Here is a 19,255-nt window from a genome sequence, read left to right as displayed (position 1 = left end):
AAGCAACCATTCCTTCCCAATAGTGCCGCCGACACTCTGCCCCCCACTCTCGGTCGCTTCCGCTAGGAGGCGGGGGCGCTCTAGCCTCTCAGTGCCCCGGAAAGTCGGGGGTGGGACGGAGAGGGGGTTTCTGTATAAGAGGGGGTGTGGCCTGCGCAAAGGGGTGGGGTTCCAAAGCGCGGATTTGGCTTCTGTGAAGGAAAGGGCGGGGCCAGGACATGGGGCGGGGCGTCCCTGCGGTGGGGGCGGGGTAGGCAGCCGCAGAGGCGGAGATCGCGCTGCAGCTGCGGTCTTTTCCCTCCTTCCTTCCTGCAGACACCGCATGTCCGAGTCATAGTCCTTCCTCTTGATTTATTCCGAGCAAAGGGACGTGCAAGGAAATGACAGCAAGTTCATTCAAAATATGGTTAAATCACAGACCTAGCACTGACATATCGGGATCGAGCTGTTATCAGCCAAAAAGATCCTCCAGCTCCTTTTGCCCGTGACTGTTGCGCTGGTCCTGGTCATCCGAGGTTTCCTGTGCGGTATTTCACTCCGGAAACAACACTCAAAAACTTCCCTGCGGTCAATTTCCCTGGGATTACTACCCTGTTGATGTAGAAACACGACGCAGTCCTTCAACTTTGTTTTAATTCCTCGCTTACGTCAGCCCGGCTAGCTCAGTCGGTAGAGCATGAGACTCTTAATCTCAGGGTCGTGGGTTCGAGCCCCACGTTGGGCGAATGGTTTTTTTTTTCGAAGTAAAAACATTTCTTCGTTTCTGTTCAGGATGTTGTATGAATTTCTGCCACTGCAGTAACTGCAAGCTGGGTTGATCCCGGTTTTGGAGGAAATCGTAAGGAGAGATTGTGGAGAAGGCACTTCCTACACAGAGCGATTCATAAAACGAAATTAAATTCCCATTTTATTCTTTCTCCCCCAGCTCGGCTAGCCGAGCAGCCCAATGGCCAGTCCAGAATGAGGTGCATTCAGAAAAATTTCTCCGGAGACATCACAAATCCCTGCTGGAGGATCTGAATGATAATACACAGCTCTGCCACCAAGGTAGTATACTGCTTCATACCCAGCAAGATGGAAAAAAGGAGCCGGGTCCAGGTGACATACTGCATTCCCTTTTGCAGACAAGGATCTTTAGGTAAATGTGATATCTTTTTCATTTCCCACCTCTGAAAGTACTGCTTATTTCACTCCAACGCAGCCTTTACCAAATAGGTGACCAGAAGGATCCTGAGGGTGGGATGGGTGCAAGGGGTTTTTGGCTTTATGCTGAAAGTAATTGAATATCAGTTTTCAAACTCAGGTGGTTTGGGGTTGTATTTTGAGGTGGGGGGGTTGTTTTGTTTCTGTTTTTGCGTTGTTCTCATTTCTTCTTTTTCAGTGAATTTGCATTTGGGGCTATTTCCAGATGCGCACTCGACGGATCAGGCTGTGCCCACTTCAATGTGAAAGGGCCGCCAGCTGGTTTCTGTAGTGTAGTGGTTATCACGTTCGCCTCACACGCGAAAGGTCCCCGGTTCGAAACCGGGCAGAAACAAGGCTCTTTCTTTAAACTCTGCATGATAGCTTATCATTATCGGAGATGCTGTCCTGAATGTGCCATAGGGGACTGAGAATCTGGCTCACGGCCACAATACTTGCCACCCCCACATCAGATGTGGAAAGGTCCTGCTTTTTTATCTTCCCTGTCACTGCAGGGTTGGGCCTGATCCTCTTCCTAACATCAGCTGAGCACGTTCCCATCAGACTAATTCCCTACTAGTGCAGTGGCAACGCATTGATGACCCCCTTGCTTGCCCTGCTCTTTACCTGGGGACACATTGTAGGAGCTCATCGTGCAGCATTTATGGCTATGGCCTCAGAGAGGTCTCACAGCTTGTACTTGCAGCTTCTCTGGGCAAGCGGCTGTGTCAAACACAGTGGCTTGGGCTGGGTGGCTGTGGAGGCCCCTTCCAGGCTTGTTATTTCAAATCTGCCCCCTGCAGATCCTTTCCCAGCTGTGTCTGGGTTTTGACGACTGTCGCTACCTGTTTTATATCATTCAATGTCCAGGTTTTTACACTCAAGGAACGATCTGTAAAAGCTGGAAAATATCAGCATCTGCTTCTGCACAGTGGCCCCCATCAGCCATTTGTCTGGGTGCTGAGGATATTTTCTTCACATCGCTGGTGTCACAAGTAGGTGTGTAACAAAACCACGTGGATGCTAAGGCAATCCCGCATCTGGTAGGCTTTGTGTCCTCAGCGAGCTACTCTGCTACTCTTCAGAGTAGCACTTAAACAAGGAGCCTTTGCTTTACTCCTTAAAGAACTTCAGGCATATCCAGGCCTCAGACCTACCACACCTCTACTGTCAGAGGCTGTAGCTGGTTTCTGTAGAGTAGGGGTTGTCGCATTTGGTTCAAACCTGGGCAGAAACAAAGCCAAATCTTTAAGCTCTTGGCTAGTGGGTTGAGCACGGTTTTGGGGGATTCAAGATTTAGGATCTCAAAGTCAGCCTCTATGTATACAGTGTGTTTTGCCTGGCTGTTGACTTTTGCTTGTGGGGTTTTTGGGTTTTTTTGTCTGTCTCTTACTATAAAGCACTGGACACTGAGTACAGACTGGGAGCCTTACTCTGAGTACTTAAACACCTTTGCCTTCCCTGATCTTTACCTGAGGCACCTTGTAGGAGCTTTTCACAGCACATTTATGGCTATGGCTTTGGAGGGGTCCCAATGTGCCTACCCTTGCCAAATGGGCAAGGACCCTGCATTTTTCTCCTTCCTTTTTTCCCTGCAGAATTGGATCTGATCCTTCTGCTAAGATCATCTGACCATGTTACCATTTGCGGCTATGGCTTTGGAGGGGTCCCAATGTGCCTGTGACCTCTCTGGGCAAGCCTCAAACAGCGAACTGTTCTGGATGGCTGGGAAGACTCCTTCCAGGCTTGTCCCGAACCTGGTCTTCCCATGGGCTTTCCCAGGCTGCTCTTCTGCAAGCTAAAAAGTCTCATTTCCCTCAGCCTCTCCTCGTAAGGTTTGCTCTCTTGGCCTTTAATCATGCGGGTGGCTCTCCTCTGGACTCTGGCCTGGTGTGGTCTCTACAATGTTAAGCTGGGGCTTTTGCTTTTATGTCTTCAACAGTTTCAGGCTTGCTCAAGTCCCATTTCTGCAGTGACATTTTCTTGCTGCTGTCACAGGCTGTGGTCACTTCGCTGAGCTCTTGGGTCATCTGGTTTCTGTAGTGTAGTGGTTATCACGTTCGCCTCACACGCGAAAGGTCCCCGGTTCGAAACCGGGCAGAAACAAGGGACTTCATTTTAGGGTCTTGGCTGGTGTGTTACGGTGGGAGAAGAAAAGCCTCTTCTTGCACTGGTGACTTGAGTGCATCACAGGGGGGGGAATGCAGATCTGGGATCCCCCTGAGAGGGGAATCAACCTCTATGTCCAGAGCCAGTGTTGTCTTGCTGTTCACTTTCCCTCCTTTGCTTGTTCCTCCCTTGCTGTGAAGCAGTGAATTTGGCTACCGATGGGGTATGGGGGACACACACACCACCTCACACCCTTCTCTCAGCTCTTACAAACTGCAGATCTGGCTCGCACCCCGATGCTCAAAACCATTGTCATGCTTGAAGTCCGTAAGGTTTCCCCTACCTGTTCCTAATCAAATGGGTACAGACCCTACAACTTTGCCCCCTTTCTTTCTCCTGCAGGGCTGGGCCTGATCCTCTCCCTGGGATCAGCTCAGCATGATGCCAGCCAGCAAATTCTCTCCCAGTTCAGTGGCAAGGCAGCGCTTTGCTTTCCCTACTCTTTACCTGGGACACATTGTAGGGGTTTATCACAAGGCATATATGTCTGTGGATCAAGAGAAGTCCCAAAGTGCTGGGGAACCTCTCTGAACAAGCATCAGACAGCTGATTGGGCAGCATGAGCCGCTTGCAAGCTGGTCTCAAACCTGGTACCCTTATGGCAGGGGTGGGCAAAATACAGCCTGTGGGCCAGATGCGGCCTGCCAGGCCAGGCTATCTGACCCATGGGCCCCCTAAAAAATATAAAAAATTAATATTTATCTGCCCCTGGCTGGCTGTCATGCGGCCCTCAATGGCTTGCCAAAACTCAGTAAGCGACCCTCCGCCCACAATAATTGCCCACTCCAGCCTTATGGGCTTTCCCAGCTGCCCTGGGCTTTGACCCCTGGGCTACTGTTGCAACAGTTTTTATATTGTTGAGTTCCCAGGTCCTTATGCCTGAGGAGAAAGAAGTAAAAGGTGAACATCAGTTTCTGCTTGTACAGTGCCAAATATAAGCCATTTGTCTGGACTCTGAGGATTATGAATGCTGCGTGCCCCCTGAGGCCGGGGGGCCTGGGGAGCTCCTGCCGGTGGCGGCACCGGGAACGTGGCAGAGGCAAGCAGTGAGCTGCAGGGCTGTCCCAAGGGGGCAGGTGACCGGTGGCCACCCACATCACCACTGAAGGTGTCAGCAGTGCCTTTTTTACAGGGGGCACACTGCCATACTCAAGTGGCTCACTAGCCCCGTGCACCCCCTGCACATCACCAGTGCTGAGGATACTTTTTCCCCCCACAGCCCCTGTGTCCTAGGTCTTCGTGTATCTGACCCACCTGGATTCTCAAGCAATCCTGCATTTCCAGGCTCCTTTTGCTAATCTCGAGCTCAAAGGCCCGGGATTAGGATGCATTTGCACAAGAAGAGCCCTGATCCCACAGTCTTTTGCCACCGATCGTGCCACCCCGACGTGTGCGAATGGAGAGGGAGACCCGCCGGTAGATGAACCCCGGGGCGGGGGGTGTGTGCAGCTCCTGCTTTTATTGCTTAAAAAAACTTCAGCCCTAGCGTGTGCCTGTTCCTACCGTGACGCCGCCTCTTCCCTTTTGAACTCTCCAAGGCTATAGACACTGCCACGAAACGTGCCGCCAGCTGGTTTCTGTAGTGTAGTGGTTATCACGTTCGCCTCACACGCGAAAGGTCCCCGGTTCGAAACCGGGCAGAAACAGTCCCTTTTCCTTTCTTTTCTTTTTTCTTTTATTTATCTATTTATTGCACACCACTAAATACTAGGAACTAGCTCATACTTCTATTCGAGTCCCCGGGTGGCTAAAGACTTACTGCCTTGCCACTTTTCGATTCCCTGCCCAAAGCTTCTCGCTGGGAGTTTAGCAGCTCGCCAAGCTGGGGGTGGGGCGGGTGGCTGCTAAACGGAACCAATCATCATGCAGATTTCTTTATTTTTTGTAAAAAAAGACAGTCATTTCAGACTTGCAGGGTCTGATTTTCCATGGGTCTTAAATAAAGCTGCTCTTAGCGATCTAATATGCCTGCAGTGTGCCAGATTTAGTCAGGGAAAGGGTTCCCTCCTCGCTCAGAGCAAGCACGCTCTCCCCCCTCTTCCTGGGCTCGGGGGTGCTGCAGGCTTGCCGATCTGTGCCTCCAGCCAGCTCGGTGCATAATGATTGCGTTCAGTCCTCCCAGCACAGACTTTTCCATTCTTTCTCCCCTCCCCGGATCCAGATCCATGAGTTCCCACCCTTGGATCTCCCTCATTTCACTTTCAGGTTCCCGACTTTGGGAAATACACCAGGCTTCTGAGCCAGTCCTTCTACCCCCGGGTTTATGGGCCAGGGGATGTCCTTTGCAATCAGCTCCGCACACGTGCGAGCTCTTGCACTCGCATGGAGTGTGAAACAACGCTCCCCACAATAGAAAAGCGATTATTACTCCCATTCATTCACAACCTGCCTGCTCTGCTACTGATTGACTCCCGCCGCCCTCCGGCAGCCCGGCTAGCTCAGTCGGTAGAGCATGAGACTCTTAATCTCAGGGTCGTGGGTTCGAGCCCCACGTTGGGCGCATGTAATTTTCTTACTATGGATTGATAGATTATATTAATTTTTTTTTAAATGTATAGTTTTCTTTCCCGATTGATTGATTATATATATTGAACAAATTATTCTGGTTTTTTTTTTTTTTTAATTTATAGCTGTGTCCCAGGAGGACAAGGAGGGAGACAGAGAAGGAATTCCCTCCTGGGTTTTTCATTAAAGTGCCAGGACAGAGGGGTTGCTTGGAAAGACGAAGTACAGCCCTCTCTATGACCCCGCTTTGCTTGCTTTTCTCTATCGTTTGTCCCAGCCACCTCATAAAGCTTTTGAATTTATAGCTTTTTTCCAATTGATGGACAGATTGATGTACATATATTGAGCAAATGATCCTGTTTTTGAATTTATAACCGTGTCCCTGATGCCTGGAGAGGAAAGGAGACAGAGGAGGAATTTCCTCCTAGGTTTCCAGCATCAGAGAAAGTGTCAGGACATGGATGGATCTGGGTGGCTGCTTGCAGCAGCGATGCATGGCGGGTGTACGGTGGTGCACATGCACCCCCTGAGAGTGCTGGTGCGCCTCCGACAGGCCGCGCTCCCCTTAGGTGACAGGCAGGGGCGGGGGGGGACGGCTGGAGAGTGGAAGCACCAGATGGAGTGCCACAGCTGCTTCCTGGTCAGCGCAATCAACTGCAGGGGGCCCCCTCCCCCAATTGCTGACTGGTTGCTGGGGGGGCATGTGCCCCCACCCCTGACTAAGGTGGCACCAGTTACCCATGGCTGCTTGTAAGTACCAGCTGACCCTGTTTTTCTCTATCATTTGTCCCAGCCGCCTCATCCCTCATGGCCGCCTGCCCTGTCCCCCTTACTCTGCACACCATCCCCTTCTCGGCTACTGCAGAAGCGAGGGGAGGACTCAACCACCTCCTCTATTTCACAGAGTGGATTTCAGGCTCAGGGGGCCCATCTACACATTCATCAATGCACCTTAGATATTGCATATTTCATTTAATACTTCCTTAATAAAGCACTAACTAAATGCGCAGTACCTAAAGTTACTGTGCAGTAGCACTGGCTCGCGGTTATTTAGTGACTAGCAGATTGCTCCTTCTTTCCTTTTGAGTCTACGCCATGGTAGAACAAGGAATTCAAGATTCATTTGACCAAAGACAAAGTTGAAGAGGGAGCCTAGTTCTGCATCCTTATGTTTAGGGCATTTCCCTGGGTGGGAGAAAAGCTGGGTTCTGGCCATTGCTCCTCAACACTGCTTATTGCTTTACCAGTGACTAGGGGTATGCTGATAGAACTTTTGCGGGCCAATACTGACAGCCAATTTTTAAGGAGGCATAGTGGCTGATACTGATCCAATTTCCAATACAGCTACATGCAACCCGGTGAGTCTGTTGTGATGGAAGGGGATGGAGGAAGGGTGCGTGGGGCTGGGGGGTGCAGATCAAGGCCCCTGCAGTGAAGGAGGGAGTTGGGCGGGGGCTGGGGCAAGTGCTGCCCAGCTGGGGCGGACCAGGGAATGAGACAGATCCACAGCCCATCTGGAGGGTGCGGGGAGGGGAGAGGGGGGTCCCACTGCTGCACACATCCTGGGAGGGCATGGGGCGTAGGTGTGGTAGGATGCAGGCAGAGCGGGCTGTAGCTGCAGCTGCAGGCTGGGGCCAGGGCTGCACGGGGCTCTTCCCTGCACAGGTAGGGGCAGGGGGGCAGTGAGTTGGGTTGGGGCTGTGCTCAGGTGGTGGCACCACTGGGAGGAGGGCTACGGCAAAATTTAGGGTGGCTGCAGTCCTCCCCATAGCCTCTTCCCAACACTGCTGCCTCCTGCTCTGAGTGCAGCTCCAGCCCAACCCCCACCCCAACCACACACCAGGAAGAGTTCAGCACAGCCCTGGCCCCAACCCACAGCTGCACCACACCCTGCCTGTGCCCCACATAGATCTGAGCGCATATACTCCCCCGTGCCTTCCCAGGGTGCATGCAGTGGTGGGAGCCATCCCTCACCCCACCCTCCTGGACGAGCCATGGCTCCATCCTGTGCCTCTTCCTTGCCCTGGCTGGGCAGCGCCTGCCCCAGGCCCTGCCCGATTCCCTCCCTCACCATGGCGGGTGTTGATCTGCCCTCCCCATGACCCTTGCCTCCCCCCCCTCCGCTTTCACAACAGACTTACCAACTGCACATAGTTCTCCAAGCTGCCGGGCTGTCCTCCTCGCTGCCTGTGTGCTGCACTGTGGCTACGCGCATGCACAGGCATTTATTGGCCAAGTTATCGGCCACATCAGGCTGATTTTTGATACAATCAGTTTTCTTTATATCGATGCTGATCTGATATTGGACCCATGTATTGGTGCACCTCTACCCAGTGGCGATGTGTAGAGGGTCCATGTGCACCCCCTGAGAGTGCTGGTGCTCCGCCTGACAGCAGCGTTGCCTGCTTAGGCAATGGGCAGGCAGGGCAGGCGAGAGCACTGGTGCCCCCGCGCCCGAGAGCACCGGCCAGGGAGTGAGGGTGCCAGTAGAAGCAATCCCCACAGTCCCCTGAGGCTGATCACACTGACTGGCCGGGGGTGGGGTTCCCCCCTCCCCCGTGGCCAATTGCACCAGCCCGGAAGTGCCATCTGGCATGTGCCCCCCCACCCGACTCAGCAGGCACCTGTTGCCCATGCTTCTACCAGTGACTATTTCAGATATACTAATTTTCCCAACAGTGAAACCTAACGCAGCTGGGCTCTTTGTTTGCTATTAGTGGCTAGACCAAACCGAGTGGTTTGTGTCACTGCACCATTTTCCAACTTCTCCTAGCACCCCTGGGCTCTTTATTCATGTTGCTGTGATCTTCTCTGGCACGAGTGGGTGGGGAATGGTGCTCACTGCATGTTTACACCCATTTCCTTACAGAGCATTCTGCTTGGTGCTGTCTAAAACACTGGACTGCTGATATGGGGTACTTGTTTTCTTTCAGGCTGAGAAGTGAGGCATTACCATGGACAAGATCATTTGGTGCTGAGTCACTATGTAGCTCAAAATTAAAATATCATCTGGCCAGGAGGCAAACCACTGGCGAGGAGACAAAAAATAGAAGGCTTCAATCCCCTTTCTCTGCCTAATCCAGAAGGTTTAAAAAGAACATCTGTGTATCTTTCTACTACATTTTAAGTGCCTACAAAACAGAAATACGGTGCTGAACTTCGCCAGGCACTGGTGAATAATTAATGATGTCAGACATTCACAGAAATCCAAGATGGCATCTCATGCAGCTCTCCCATCTCCTTCTAGTGGGTAGGAAACCATATTGAAGTCGAAGTCCACTATACTTTTAAACTAATAGAGATGGCCTCCTCAAAACACGTATTATGACACTCGAAGAGAGCTTTAATGAAGAGTTAAGCAATTGTTAGAATCCGGTTGAGTCATCAGATTGCCTCAAATCATTGATATTGACTGTCAGTGTTCTCATAAACCTTTCCACACCACCTGTTTCTAATGGGCTTGTGATCTCCTATAATACACAATCCATATTACGAACGTGATCAGTATAACCACCATTACTAATGTATAATCCTTTTTATAAATAATTTATAAAAATAACTTTACTATCAAACTTGACCCCTATTCTGTTAGGTAAGAGTGACTTATGCTTTCAGGTCAGGGAGTCACAAAAGCAATTCCCGTAGAGGGTAGGAGTAGCAGTGTTACACATGGACAAAAACCAGAATTTGTTTAAATCTAGTGAGAGCTCTAGGCCTGGGACATCTGACTGCCTAATCTCTATCCAAAAGCAAACATACCTAATGCTTTGAGCTAATGGATTAATGGGCAGATCCATCAGCCAAAATCTGCCCACTAGTTTCTTCTAGACCAGGTTTGAAAATGGAAAATGTGTTACTCTCTTTTCAGGATACCATCATATCACCTACTCTGACCCCACTATATAACACAGATCAGAGTTACTGCATAGCTGACTAATTAAACATGCAGTAACCATCTTAGTGTCTGCACATGTGCCCCTATTAGGGTGCAAGAAACTAATAAACTGTGCAGCAAGATAGTACTTGTAAATACAAGTACTACTTTCCTGAGGATTTTTTTCATGCACAGCAGCACATGTGTAGATGCTGAGTCAGCAGGCTGGGACATAAGCGTGCTTCAGTGCAGGGGCTGCCTGCCGGCTAGCCCCATGCTGAAGCACCTTTATGCCACAGCCAGACCTTCTGCAGCACAGAGCCCAGTCAGAGTAGCCCTGGGCTGGCAGGCTGACCCCCAGGTCCACTAACAGCTGGGGCTGCTGTGACCCAGCTCACTGTGCTGCAGTCTGGGTGTGCATATGCACTGTGCAAACGGGAGCAATACTTCACAGTTTAGTAATGCACGTTAATGGCATGTGTAGATTCATCCAGTCACTCAGCTCCAACAATACTAAGATTCCTTTGGAAATTGTCCTATTGGGAAGTTACAAGGGTTTATATATCTATCTATATATATATGTACGTACACACACACACACACACACACACACACACACACACACACAAGTTAGGAAAGAGAAAGCAGGGAAGCCAGGAGAAGATAACTTTCTCATGTTTTCTGACACTTCCACCAACTTTTTCCAGCTGGAAAGAAAAGTCATAGTGGGTTTCTTTCCCTAACTTTATCCATGTCCAGAAATGTCTAGCTCTCTCAGGGGATTTTTTCTGTACTGCGAACTCACATCCATGTAACCCCAGCACTCTTTCCTGCCCGGGGTAGGGGGTCTGACTCAATGATCAGTTGAGGTCCCTTCTGACCCTAGCATTTATGAATCTATGGACCATCAATGCAAAGAGGACGAAAAAGCCTCCAAACCCCTGGTGCAATAATGTATTCATAGATACATACAGGGCTTCCACTACCATAGTGTCTGAGCGCATCAGCCTTTACTACATTTATTTCCATATAACTCTTGTGAAATAGGCAGTGCTTTATCCTTATTGTACAGATACAGAAATGAGGTACAGGAAGCCAGATTTTTTTTTTTAAAGCCAGTATTTAGGTGATTAAACGTGCAGGTAGCTGCTGCCTCAATGGCCAAGCCCTTTTCTGGATCCAGCCCCAACTGCTACTTTAAGATCCTAAGCTCAAAATTTCGATCCCCACACAACTGTTTCCAAAGGCTGAAGGTGCCTTTCCACCAGTAAATGTTTTCACCAGTAAAGACTCCCATTCATCTTAAGTTCTGCTGCTGGGTAGGCCATGAACTGCCTCAGTGGTGACTGCACTGAGCAGCTGGGCATGTAGCTCAGCTATCCTTGGCTTCCCAAATTAGGTGCTCCCTTGCTTTTCACACTTGGTGGGGGGAGAAGGGTGGTTGGAGCCTAGCCTGTTCAGAGCACATTCCCTGATAGGTCCCAAAGAGAAGTCATGACACTGACTCCCTTTTACCAAAGAGCCTGGTGTTTGCAGCACTGAAATGGGTCAGGCATGTTCAAATCCTTCCTTGACCTGCAGGGATGTTTTAAACCTACATCTATCACCTCTGCAGAAAAGTGCCCTAACCACCAGGCCCCTGGATATTATAGGATAGGAGTCTGTCATTTCTTTCTGTGGCAACAATTCAACTTTGCATACACTACTTAAAAATATGCTCTTGTGCAGGGACAGGGACCCAGACCCAGGGTTCGAATTACACTTTGACTCTTGGGGGTCTGCAAAAAGCAACTGGGCTTCCCAACACGATGTCCTATTAAATCAGAGACCCTTTCAGGTTATGATTTTCAAATCTTACAGGGGGACCCTCGTCTCTCATGGGGGGCTCAGTCCTCCCCCCTCCCCAAGTTCCCCCACAATTCAAACCCTGCCCAGACCACTTTCTAGGTGACTGCCTTAATTACTAGGTTAGAGACATGGTAATACCTGGCCCAACAATTATTTTCCCCATATGAAATAGAAGAGTTTTAGCATAAAGGACCAAGACAATTCCACCCCAATATGTCCAGCAGCCTGATAGTTAGGGAGGGAAATTCAAGTCTCCCAAGCCAGTTCTCCAACTGCTGGGCTATTGGCTAAAAAGAAGCTATTGCTGCCTCCACTACCACCATCACTACCTTCTCCTTTTTGTGAGAAAGGTACTTATCCCCTTTCTAATTCATGGAGAGTTAGGAAGGGGATGGCTGTGAACCCCAAGTGGAGAAATGCCTCCCTGCATCCTAACTCTTTGATGGGCAGGGTTTACAACTGCTCCCTGCACCCTCCAAGGTTTTCAATGATCTACCTTGAGCAGCACCCTTCTCAGTTGCCTGGCGGCTATGGATACCCTTCTCAGCGCCCTCTCAGCACATTGTGCAGCCCCTACGTGAGGGCTGCTGGGTCAGTTAAGCAGCTGTGCTCCTAACATTTAGGCTAGAAACAGATCTAGGGATTTTGCCTGGGACGAAGCCTTTTCTTATGGGATCCTGTAGCGTACAAGCCAATTGCCGTGCTTCAAACCCTACACAGTACCCAAGATAACAATTTTTCCTTAGACAATTGTGGCTAATTCAGTTCACGGTCATTCACACTGTGTGTGTAAATGATCATCCCACATTTTGATGCAAGTCAGAGCCCAGGGCAGTGGGAGCCAGTCTGCAGGGAGCTTTTTAGAAATGTGTCAGTGCTCTGGTTTTGTAGCTCTGAAGTACCAAAGCTCCTAGTGTGCACACAGGCTGTACTAGCAGAGGGAGCTCTTCCGCTGCCTGAACAACATTGACTCAGACTACCAGAGGTTGTATGTCTGAGATGGGCCCAATGACAGGGATTCAGCAGCACTGGCTAAGGGAAGTCATCTTTTTACATGGCTCCATTGGTAGAACTTCATAATGTAGCCTAAATCCAAATGGATTAGGTCAGAGGTCAGTAACCTACACCCCTGGGCTTGATCTAGCCCACAAAGATGCTGATCCTGGCCCAGAGGTCTTACTCAGCCCAGGGCATCAGGTGGCCCAGCTGCACTGAGCCATCCACAGCAATCCTTGCTGCTCTCCTTTGCCTGTGTTTATCTCACTGCAGAGGGCCTGGGTATCTGTAGAGAAGGTAAATGCACACAGCCTGAGCTCTTATGGGCGTGGGGGCAGAGATCTGTGCTGTGCAGCAAGGAGCCAGCCAGGTCACATGTTCTGCCCCATGTAGCAAGAGGCAGCTGCCACCTGGATTTGCCGAGGGCCAAACTCCTGCTGATTTCAGCCTTCAAACACCAAAACACCTTTGGAAATCCTGCCTTAAGTGACCTGCCAAAGGTCAGAGAGACAAACTCTCAGGCAGAAGAGGGAACTCAACTGAGGTCTTTCTCCTGCTAGGCCCTCTCTCACCCCTGGGCCACACTCCCTCCCATTGTGGTAGTGAGTGACAGGCCTCGCTACTAGCTCCACAGCCTTATGCTGTGTGGGTCACTTGATGGGCAATGAGGTGGGAGCTGGTGCTGAAGCCCTTGCCACAGTGGGTGCACTTGTAGGGCTTCTCAGGCAGGTGGGAGCGCTGGTGGACCACCAGGTGCGAGCTCTGGGAGAAGCGGCGCCCACACTCTGGGCACCCATAGGGCTTCTCCCCGGTGTGCGTTCGCCCATGCTTCACCAGGTCTGAACGCCGGGCAAAGCTCCGGGGGCAGTGGGTGCACTTGTGTGGCCGGTCAGTGGCATGGCCACTCTGGTGGGCCAGCAGAGCCACCCGGGTCCCAAAGCCACCCCCACAGTCAGGGCAGGCGTGGGACTTCCCTTCAGCATGGACACGCTGGTGGGTGAGCAAGTTGGAGCGTTGGCTGAAGCTGCGCCCACACTCAGGGCAGACGTAGGGTCTCTCCCCAGTGTGGACACGTTGGTGGGCAGCCAGGTTGGAGCTCTGGGCAAAGCCCTTTCCGCAGTGGGGGCACACGTAAGGCTTCTCCCCTGTGTGGACACGTTGGTGCTTGACAAGCACAGAGCTGTCACAGAAGCCACGGCCACAGTCGGAGCAGTGGTAAGCGCGCTCGCCTGTGTGGGTGCGGCGGTGCACCACCAGGGCCGAGGTGGTGTTAAAGTTGCGCTGGCAAACAATGCAGGTGTACGGCCTCTCCCCCGTGTGCACACGCTGGTGCTTTATCAGGTTTGAGCTCTGGCTGAAGCTCTTCCCGCAGTCGGAGCACCAGAATGGCTTCTCCAGCACTTGGCAGTGTGAAAGGGCTGGGCCCAAGCAGGGGCTTTCCTGGCAGGTGGCACCAGGGCGTCTATGCTCCGCATGCCAGGCAGCAGGCTCTGGGCTGTGTCCTGTGTCTGTATCCAAGTGAGTCCACAGTTGTGAGCCCCTGGTGGACCTTTGCTCGGGGTCAGCACTTCCATCTCCCCGGTGGTGACTTAGATGGGCCTCCAGTGAGGAGTTAGGGAGTGCTGGGCTTGGGCTTAGCCTTTGTCCAGCATTGCAGCAGGGATGGGACCCATCCCTTCTGTTTGCTGTCCACTGTGTGGTGGGGTCACAGTAAGGTGAGGTAGGCCTGGCACTTGCCTTTACCCTTGTGCTATTAGCACCAGGATGGGGTTTCACCTCTAGATGGGTATTAAGCTTTGGCTGGGCACTGAAGCCTTCCTCACAGCCTTTGCCAGGATGGCATCTCTCCACCCGAGGGGCCGCCCCATCATCCACTGCAGTGAGGCTCTGATCCACCCTGCTCTGGGTTTCCTGAGGGGTACCTAGTGGGGCAGAGCCTGAGACATCCAGGCCCACGAGGGGCCTCCTGGCCTGGTGCAACCTGCGATGGGTGATGAGGTGTGAGCTCTGGCTGAAGCCCTTGCCACACTCGGGACACTGGTAAGGGCGCTCGCCTGTGTGGACACGCTGATGCTTGTTGAGGTCAGAGCGGCGGCTGAAGCCACGCTGGCACTCAGGACAGGTGTAGGGGCGCTCACCCGTGTGGGTCCGCCCATGAGCCATCAGGGCTGAGTGGCTGGGGAAGCTCTTTGGGCAGTCGGAGCAGAGGTGGGGCCGGCGGGTAGTGTGGCACCGACGGTGCATGAGCAGCTGGGCACCTGTGCCAAAAGCTTCCCCACAGTCAGGGCAGGTGTGGGGCCTGTCCTCGGTGTGGACACGCTGGTGGGCGACAAGGTTGGACTGCTGGCTGAAGTGACGCCCGCACTCAGGGCACCCATAGGGGCGTTCCCCGGTGTGGGTGCGGCAATGGGCGGCCAGGTTGGAGCTGGTGCTGAAGCGTTTGCCACAAGCCGGGCAGGCGTAGGGTCTCTCCCCAGTGTGGACGCGCCGGTGGGCAGCCAGGTTGGAGCTCTGGCTGAAGCCCTTCCCACAGTGGGCACACTTGTAGGGCTTCTCCCCCGTGTGGGTGCGCCAGTGCTTGATGAGCACTGAGCCCTCGCTGAAACCCCGGCCGCAGTCGGGGCAGCGGTAAGCACGCTCGCCAGTATGGGTGCGCCGGTGCACAATGAGGGCTGAGCTGGTGTTGAAGCTCTTGCTGCAGCTACAACACTTGTATGGGCGCTCGCCCGTGTGCAGCCGCTGGTGCGTTAGCAGGTTGGAGCTCTGGGAGAAGCTCCGTCCACACACGCTGCACTTGTAGGGCCTCTCAGCCGGGGTAGCACGGTCATCCCGGGCTCTTCCTCCACAGAGGGAACTGGGTTTGTCCTCTGGTCTCCCTGGACGTTGCCTCTCGGCCCTGCCCCAGCTCTCGCCAGCTTCTTCCTCCTCAGGTCTTCCTGAGACCACTGCAGGTGGGTCTGCTCTCTCAGGACCTTCCTGATGGGAGGCCGCCTCCTCACTCTCACTCTTGATCCCATCAGCTGCTGGTGGGGAGAAAGGCAGAGTGAGAGAGAGGAAGAACCCAAACAGAAGTCATACCCTGTGCCGGGGAGAAAGGAGACCTCAGGAACTTCGGGGGAGGACTAGGCTAAGCTGACCCCCAGGAGCTGAATCCTGACATCAAGACAAGCTATTGAGCAGGCTGGAGGAACCCATGGGGGCAGTTCTGTCACTTCTGCTACACAGAACAGGCCATTCTGGACTCAAAACCTGAAGGAAGGGTGGAAATCTTAAGAAGGAGGAGGGGTCAGTGCTAAGCATAGCTACGTTGCGGGGCTGCTGCCACCATAGCCCCAGCAGCAGAGCAAAAGGGCTTTTTCTGCTGGCTTAGCTACTCTGCCTCCAAAACCAACACAAACTAAGCTGGCAGAAGCCTTCTTCTGCCAGCAAGCTTCACCCCCTGCCTTGATGTAGTTCTGCTGGCAGATCTCTGTGGCTAGGGCACACAACCCCTTCTCTAACTGAGAAAATGGCTACATTTATTTTAAGAAGGAGGGTAAAATAAAAAAAGATCAAGCAAAATAAGAAATTAATCACAGCTAAACATTTTTCTAAAGTGAAATGAAATCTTACTTATTTTTTTTTTACTAAAAAACTCCAAAAGACTGTTTCAGGTCAATCCAAAGACTTTTTTCCCCCCCTTTGGCTCTACCGCTGAAAGCCCACCCATTGGGGTTAGGTTTCCTAGCCTTCAAGAAGATAAGAGTTTGCAAGCCAGATGTGGGTCATACACAGCTGCAGGAAACAGTTACCTGTAGCCAGTGGGCACTCTAGCGGATTGCTGTGGCTTTTACTTGGAAGGCCATCCTTCCTCCATCAGCTCTGTGGGACTTTTTAGGAGTTCAAGCTGACTGGAATAGTGGTGCCCTTGAAGGAAATGCCACACCAAACAGCTGTGCCACCGGCTTGTCTCTTGCAATGTGCTGCAAATTAAATTGATTGTGAACACCTGCATAGGAGCAATCTGGATTGTACCGTGTTTCTACGGTTCTGTTTAAGTTTCACTCCTCTTCAGCATTTGGTCGAATATCCAGCAGGGTAGGGAACTCTCCAGTCACTAGCCAGGGAGGATGGCTTTGCTGTGGGAGAAAACTGCTTCTGCAACCCAGTGAATGAAAAGTGAGGTTTCCCAAATGCTTGTGGCAGAGAAGGCGGAGGCTTCATTCCCCATCCACTCCTTTACTTTAACCCTTGTCCTTCCCTATGTTGGACAGGCAAAGTACATGGATGCCAGTACTGTGTTAAGAAGGATAGTACCTATACCTGCCAGCCCAGTCCCCCCACAGGTGTATACTCTAACCTTTATGTTACAAAGGCTTAAAACAAAATTTTTCTAAAGGAACTAGTTTTGAGTTTTTTTGGTGCTTAACCTGAGATAGCTTAAACGCCTGATTTTCAAAAGGCTCAGTGCTTTTGAACAATAAGGACCCTCTGTCTGCAGGTGGATGCTCAGGGGAAAACACACACATATACACATCTTGGCTCAGTGGAGGACCTGGCAACCTGTTATGTTCACATCAACTCCTGCAATTTCACTTCCAGTCTCATGATATTTGAGGTTTCATGCCAGCTCCTGTATTCACCAGTTTGATTTAAACAAAGTACGTGTTAGCCCTCGCGGCTGCAGAGGAAAGCTTGGAAGCCTGTTTGCCGCATACTCCCAAAGCAGGAGGCAAATACAGAGAGCCTCAACCCTCACTACTTAAAGAAACCAACAAACTCATGAGCTCTTGGGGTTCAGTTGCCAACGGTCTCAGCTCCTTAAAAGGTCACCTTTGCTTACTAAGCAGGAGTTAGGCTGCAGTATGCTAGCAGCTGAGCTGCAGTACCGTGGGGCTCCCAGAGCCGGCCTGACCCTTACGCCAACTCTTACCTGGATCCATGTCAAAGGCCCCTGTACACAAGCCCTGCCAAGTAAGTGTGGGGTCCCCAGCCAACTAGAGATGCTTCACCGAGATACCAGGACAGCAGATCTTGCATCCCTGCCTGTCGCCTTTTGTGTCTCCACTGCAGGGGCATTGTGGGACATGTAGTCTGCATTGCAAAGTGCACTGGGAGGAGTAGTTTCCATTGCAGGAAGCCAGAGGAAAAAATGTGTTTTCCCATGCCTGCATTTTAGGAGACATCCCCTCACTTGCAAAGGATTGTATGGAATGTAGTATGTTGCTGGGCATTATGGGAAAATATATAGACACTGCAGAGCATTATGGGGAACATAGTCCCAGCTGTACAGCCCCAGAAGCAGAGTTTGGGAAAGAAAGGGAGCACGTGGGCTCCTGGGTGCTAGAGGGAGTTTGTCTCCTCTTTCACCCACCCGCTTTGCAGAGGTTTTTTTCTGAGGAGGGTTGAGCTGGTGGGGAGGTTCTTTCTTTTCATATTTTCCAGGTTTCCTCCGCCGTGGAGAGCTAACCACCTGGACACTTTTTTTTCTGTACGTTGGCAAAATGTTGTCAGAAACACCTCTGTGGATACTTGTGTTCTGCAATCAGAAGAGTAGGCTTTGAGATCAATAATCACTATAAGCCTCACCAAATTAACAACCTCCCTAGGAAACCTGGTCCAGGAGACTGTCATAGTCCAGTCCAGTGCTGCGATTCTTAACCAGGGTGCCGCAGCACTCTCGGATACCTGGACATCCTTTCGGAGGTGCTGCGGGGTGCCACACACCACTAGCACTGGTAGGCGCACAGACTTGCTTCATTAGATAAACCCAAAGATGTCAAATAAGACACTGTAGTGTGGTGTCAAATACAGTCTGACCTGCTGTGGGTCTGTTTCTGAGTGCTTTGCAACCGAAAAATGGGTCTTTGATGTTTCTTCAGTCAAAAAAGGAATGAAGACTGACACTTTCTGAGGGGGTGCCCAGAGTCCAACAAAGGGTGGCTTGAGTCTAATGAAGTTGAGAACCACTGGTCTGGTGAAACTGTATCGTTTAAATCAGGGGTGGGCAATTATTTTGGGTGGAGGGCTGCTTACTGAGTTTGGCAAGCCACTGAGGGTCACATGACAGGCAGCCAGGGGCCAGATAGAATGGCCTGATGGGCCCACGGGCTGCATTTGCCCACCCCTGGTTTAAATTTACACCTTGGGTTGTTGTTTCCATGGCAAAATAAAATAAAATAAGAAAGCAAACACCCTCCGCTCCCCATACACGCAAAAATGTGTATAGACATACTTCCCTTTGTGAAGGCTGTCCCTTTATAAAATGAAAACTAAGAATTAAATGTCATCACAGAAGCCTACGAGCTATGGATTTAAAAACAGTCATATCAAATGTCACTTGGATTACAATGAAATGGGAATAGTTGGAACTACTCGCTTCTGCATTTTGATATGTTTCTCTAAGCTTTATTGTCACTTAATCTTTGCAATGTTCTCCCCTGCCTCACCATGAACACTTTTGGTAAATTGAATTTAGGTCTCTAAACAAGAAACTTGCACCTGATCATTTCAAGGTTTAGTCCAAGGTTAGTTACACTGGTGCAATCCCCTGGATGATTGCAATTTTGGATTTAGGAACGTCACATCTGTTTTTGGCACCTACCCCCCACAGCCCCCCCCCCCTTTTTTTTTTGTATCTGGCCTCTCATCCACTAAGTTTGGGGTTGAGCTGTCCTACCACCCCCACGCAGCAAAGTAAAA

At 51.2% G+C, this 19,255-nt stretch overlaps 1 protein-coding gene and 5 non-coding genes across 7 annotated transcripts; 5 read left to right on the top strand and 1 right to left on the bottom strand.

Annotated features, from left to right (window-relative positions):
- The first annotated feature begins 651 nt into the window (after positions 1–651).
- Positions 652–724, top strand: TRNAK-CUU (transfer RNA lysine (anticodon CUU)). Its single transcript has one exon. It is a non-coding gene; the product is annotated as a tRNA-Lys (tRNA).
- Positions 725–1,464: 740 nt separating this feature from the next.
- Positions 1,465–1,537, top strand: TRNAV-CAC (transfer RNA valine (anticodon CAC)). The gene has a single exon. It is a non-coding gene; the product is annotated as a tRNA-Val (tRNA).
- A 1,678-nt stretch (positions 1,538–3,215) lies between these two features.
- On the top strand, positions 3,216–3,288 carry TRNAV-CAC (transfer RNA valine (anticodon CAC)). Its single transcript has one exon. It is a non-coding gene; the product is annotated as a tRNA-Val (tRNA).
- A 1,636-nt stretch (positions 3,289–4,924) lies between these two features.
- On the top strand, positions 4,925–4,997 carry TRNAV-CAC (transfer RNA valine (anticodon CAC)). Its single transcript has one exon. It is a non-coding gene; the product is annotated as a tRNA-Val (tRNA).
- Positions 4,998–5,778: 781 nt separating this feature from the next.
- On the top strand, positions 5,779–5,851 carry TRNAK-CUU (transfer RNA lysine (anticodon CUU)). The gene has a single exon. It is a non-coding gene; the product is annotated as a tRNA-Lys (tRNA).
- Positions 5,852–8,739: 2,888 nt separating this feature from the next.
- LOC149852658 (uncharacterized) lies at positions 8,740–17,619 on the bottom strand. Of its 2 annotated transcripts, none has more exons than XM_090028282.1 (2): positions 17,487–17,619; positions 8,740–15,594 (listed from the first exon to the last, which is right to left on the bottom strand). In XM_090028282.1, the coding sequence occupies exons 1-2, from the start codon at positions 17,494–17,496 to the stop codon at positions 13,211–13,213; spliced, it is 2,394 nt and encodes a 797-aa protein (XP_089884408.1). In that variant the 5' UTR covers positions 17,497–17,619; the 3' UTR covers positions 8,740–13,210. The 2 variants fall into 2 exon arrangements, with proteins under 2 accessions (XP_089884408.1, XP_089884407.1); XM_090028281.1 differs by having other exon boundaries at positions 8,740–15,597; positions 17,487–17,616.
- Positions 17,620–19,255: the final 1,636 nt, after the last annotated feature.

This window comes from Crocodylus siamensis, chromosome 15 (genome assembly GCF_052110815.1).
Source record: "Crocodylus siamensis isolate JL-2025a chromosome 15, ASM5211081v1, whole genome shotgun sequence".
NCBI lineage: Eukaryota > Metazoa > Chordata > Crocodylia > Crocodylidae > Crocodylus > Crocodylus siamensis.
The sequence above is the reverse complement of the archived record's forward strand: the minus strand, read 5'-3'. Positions and strand labels throughout refer to the sequence as shown.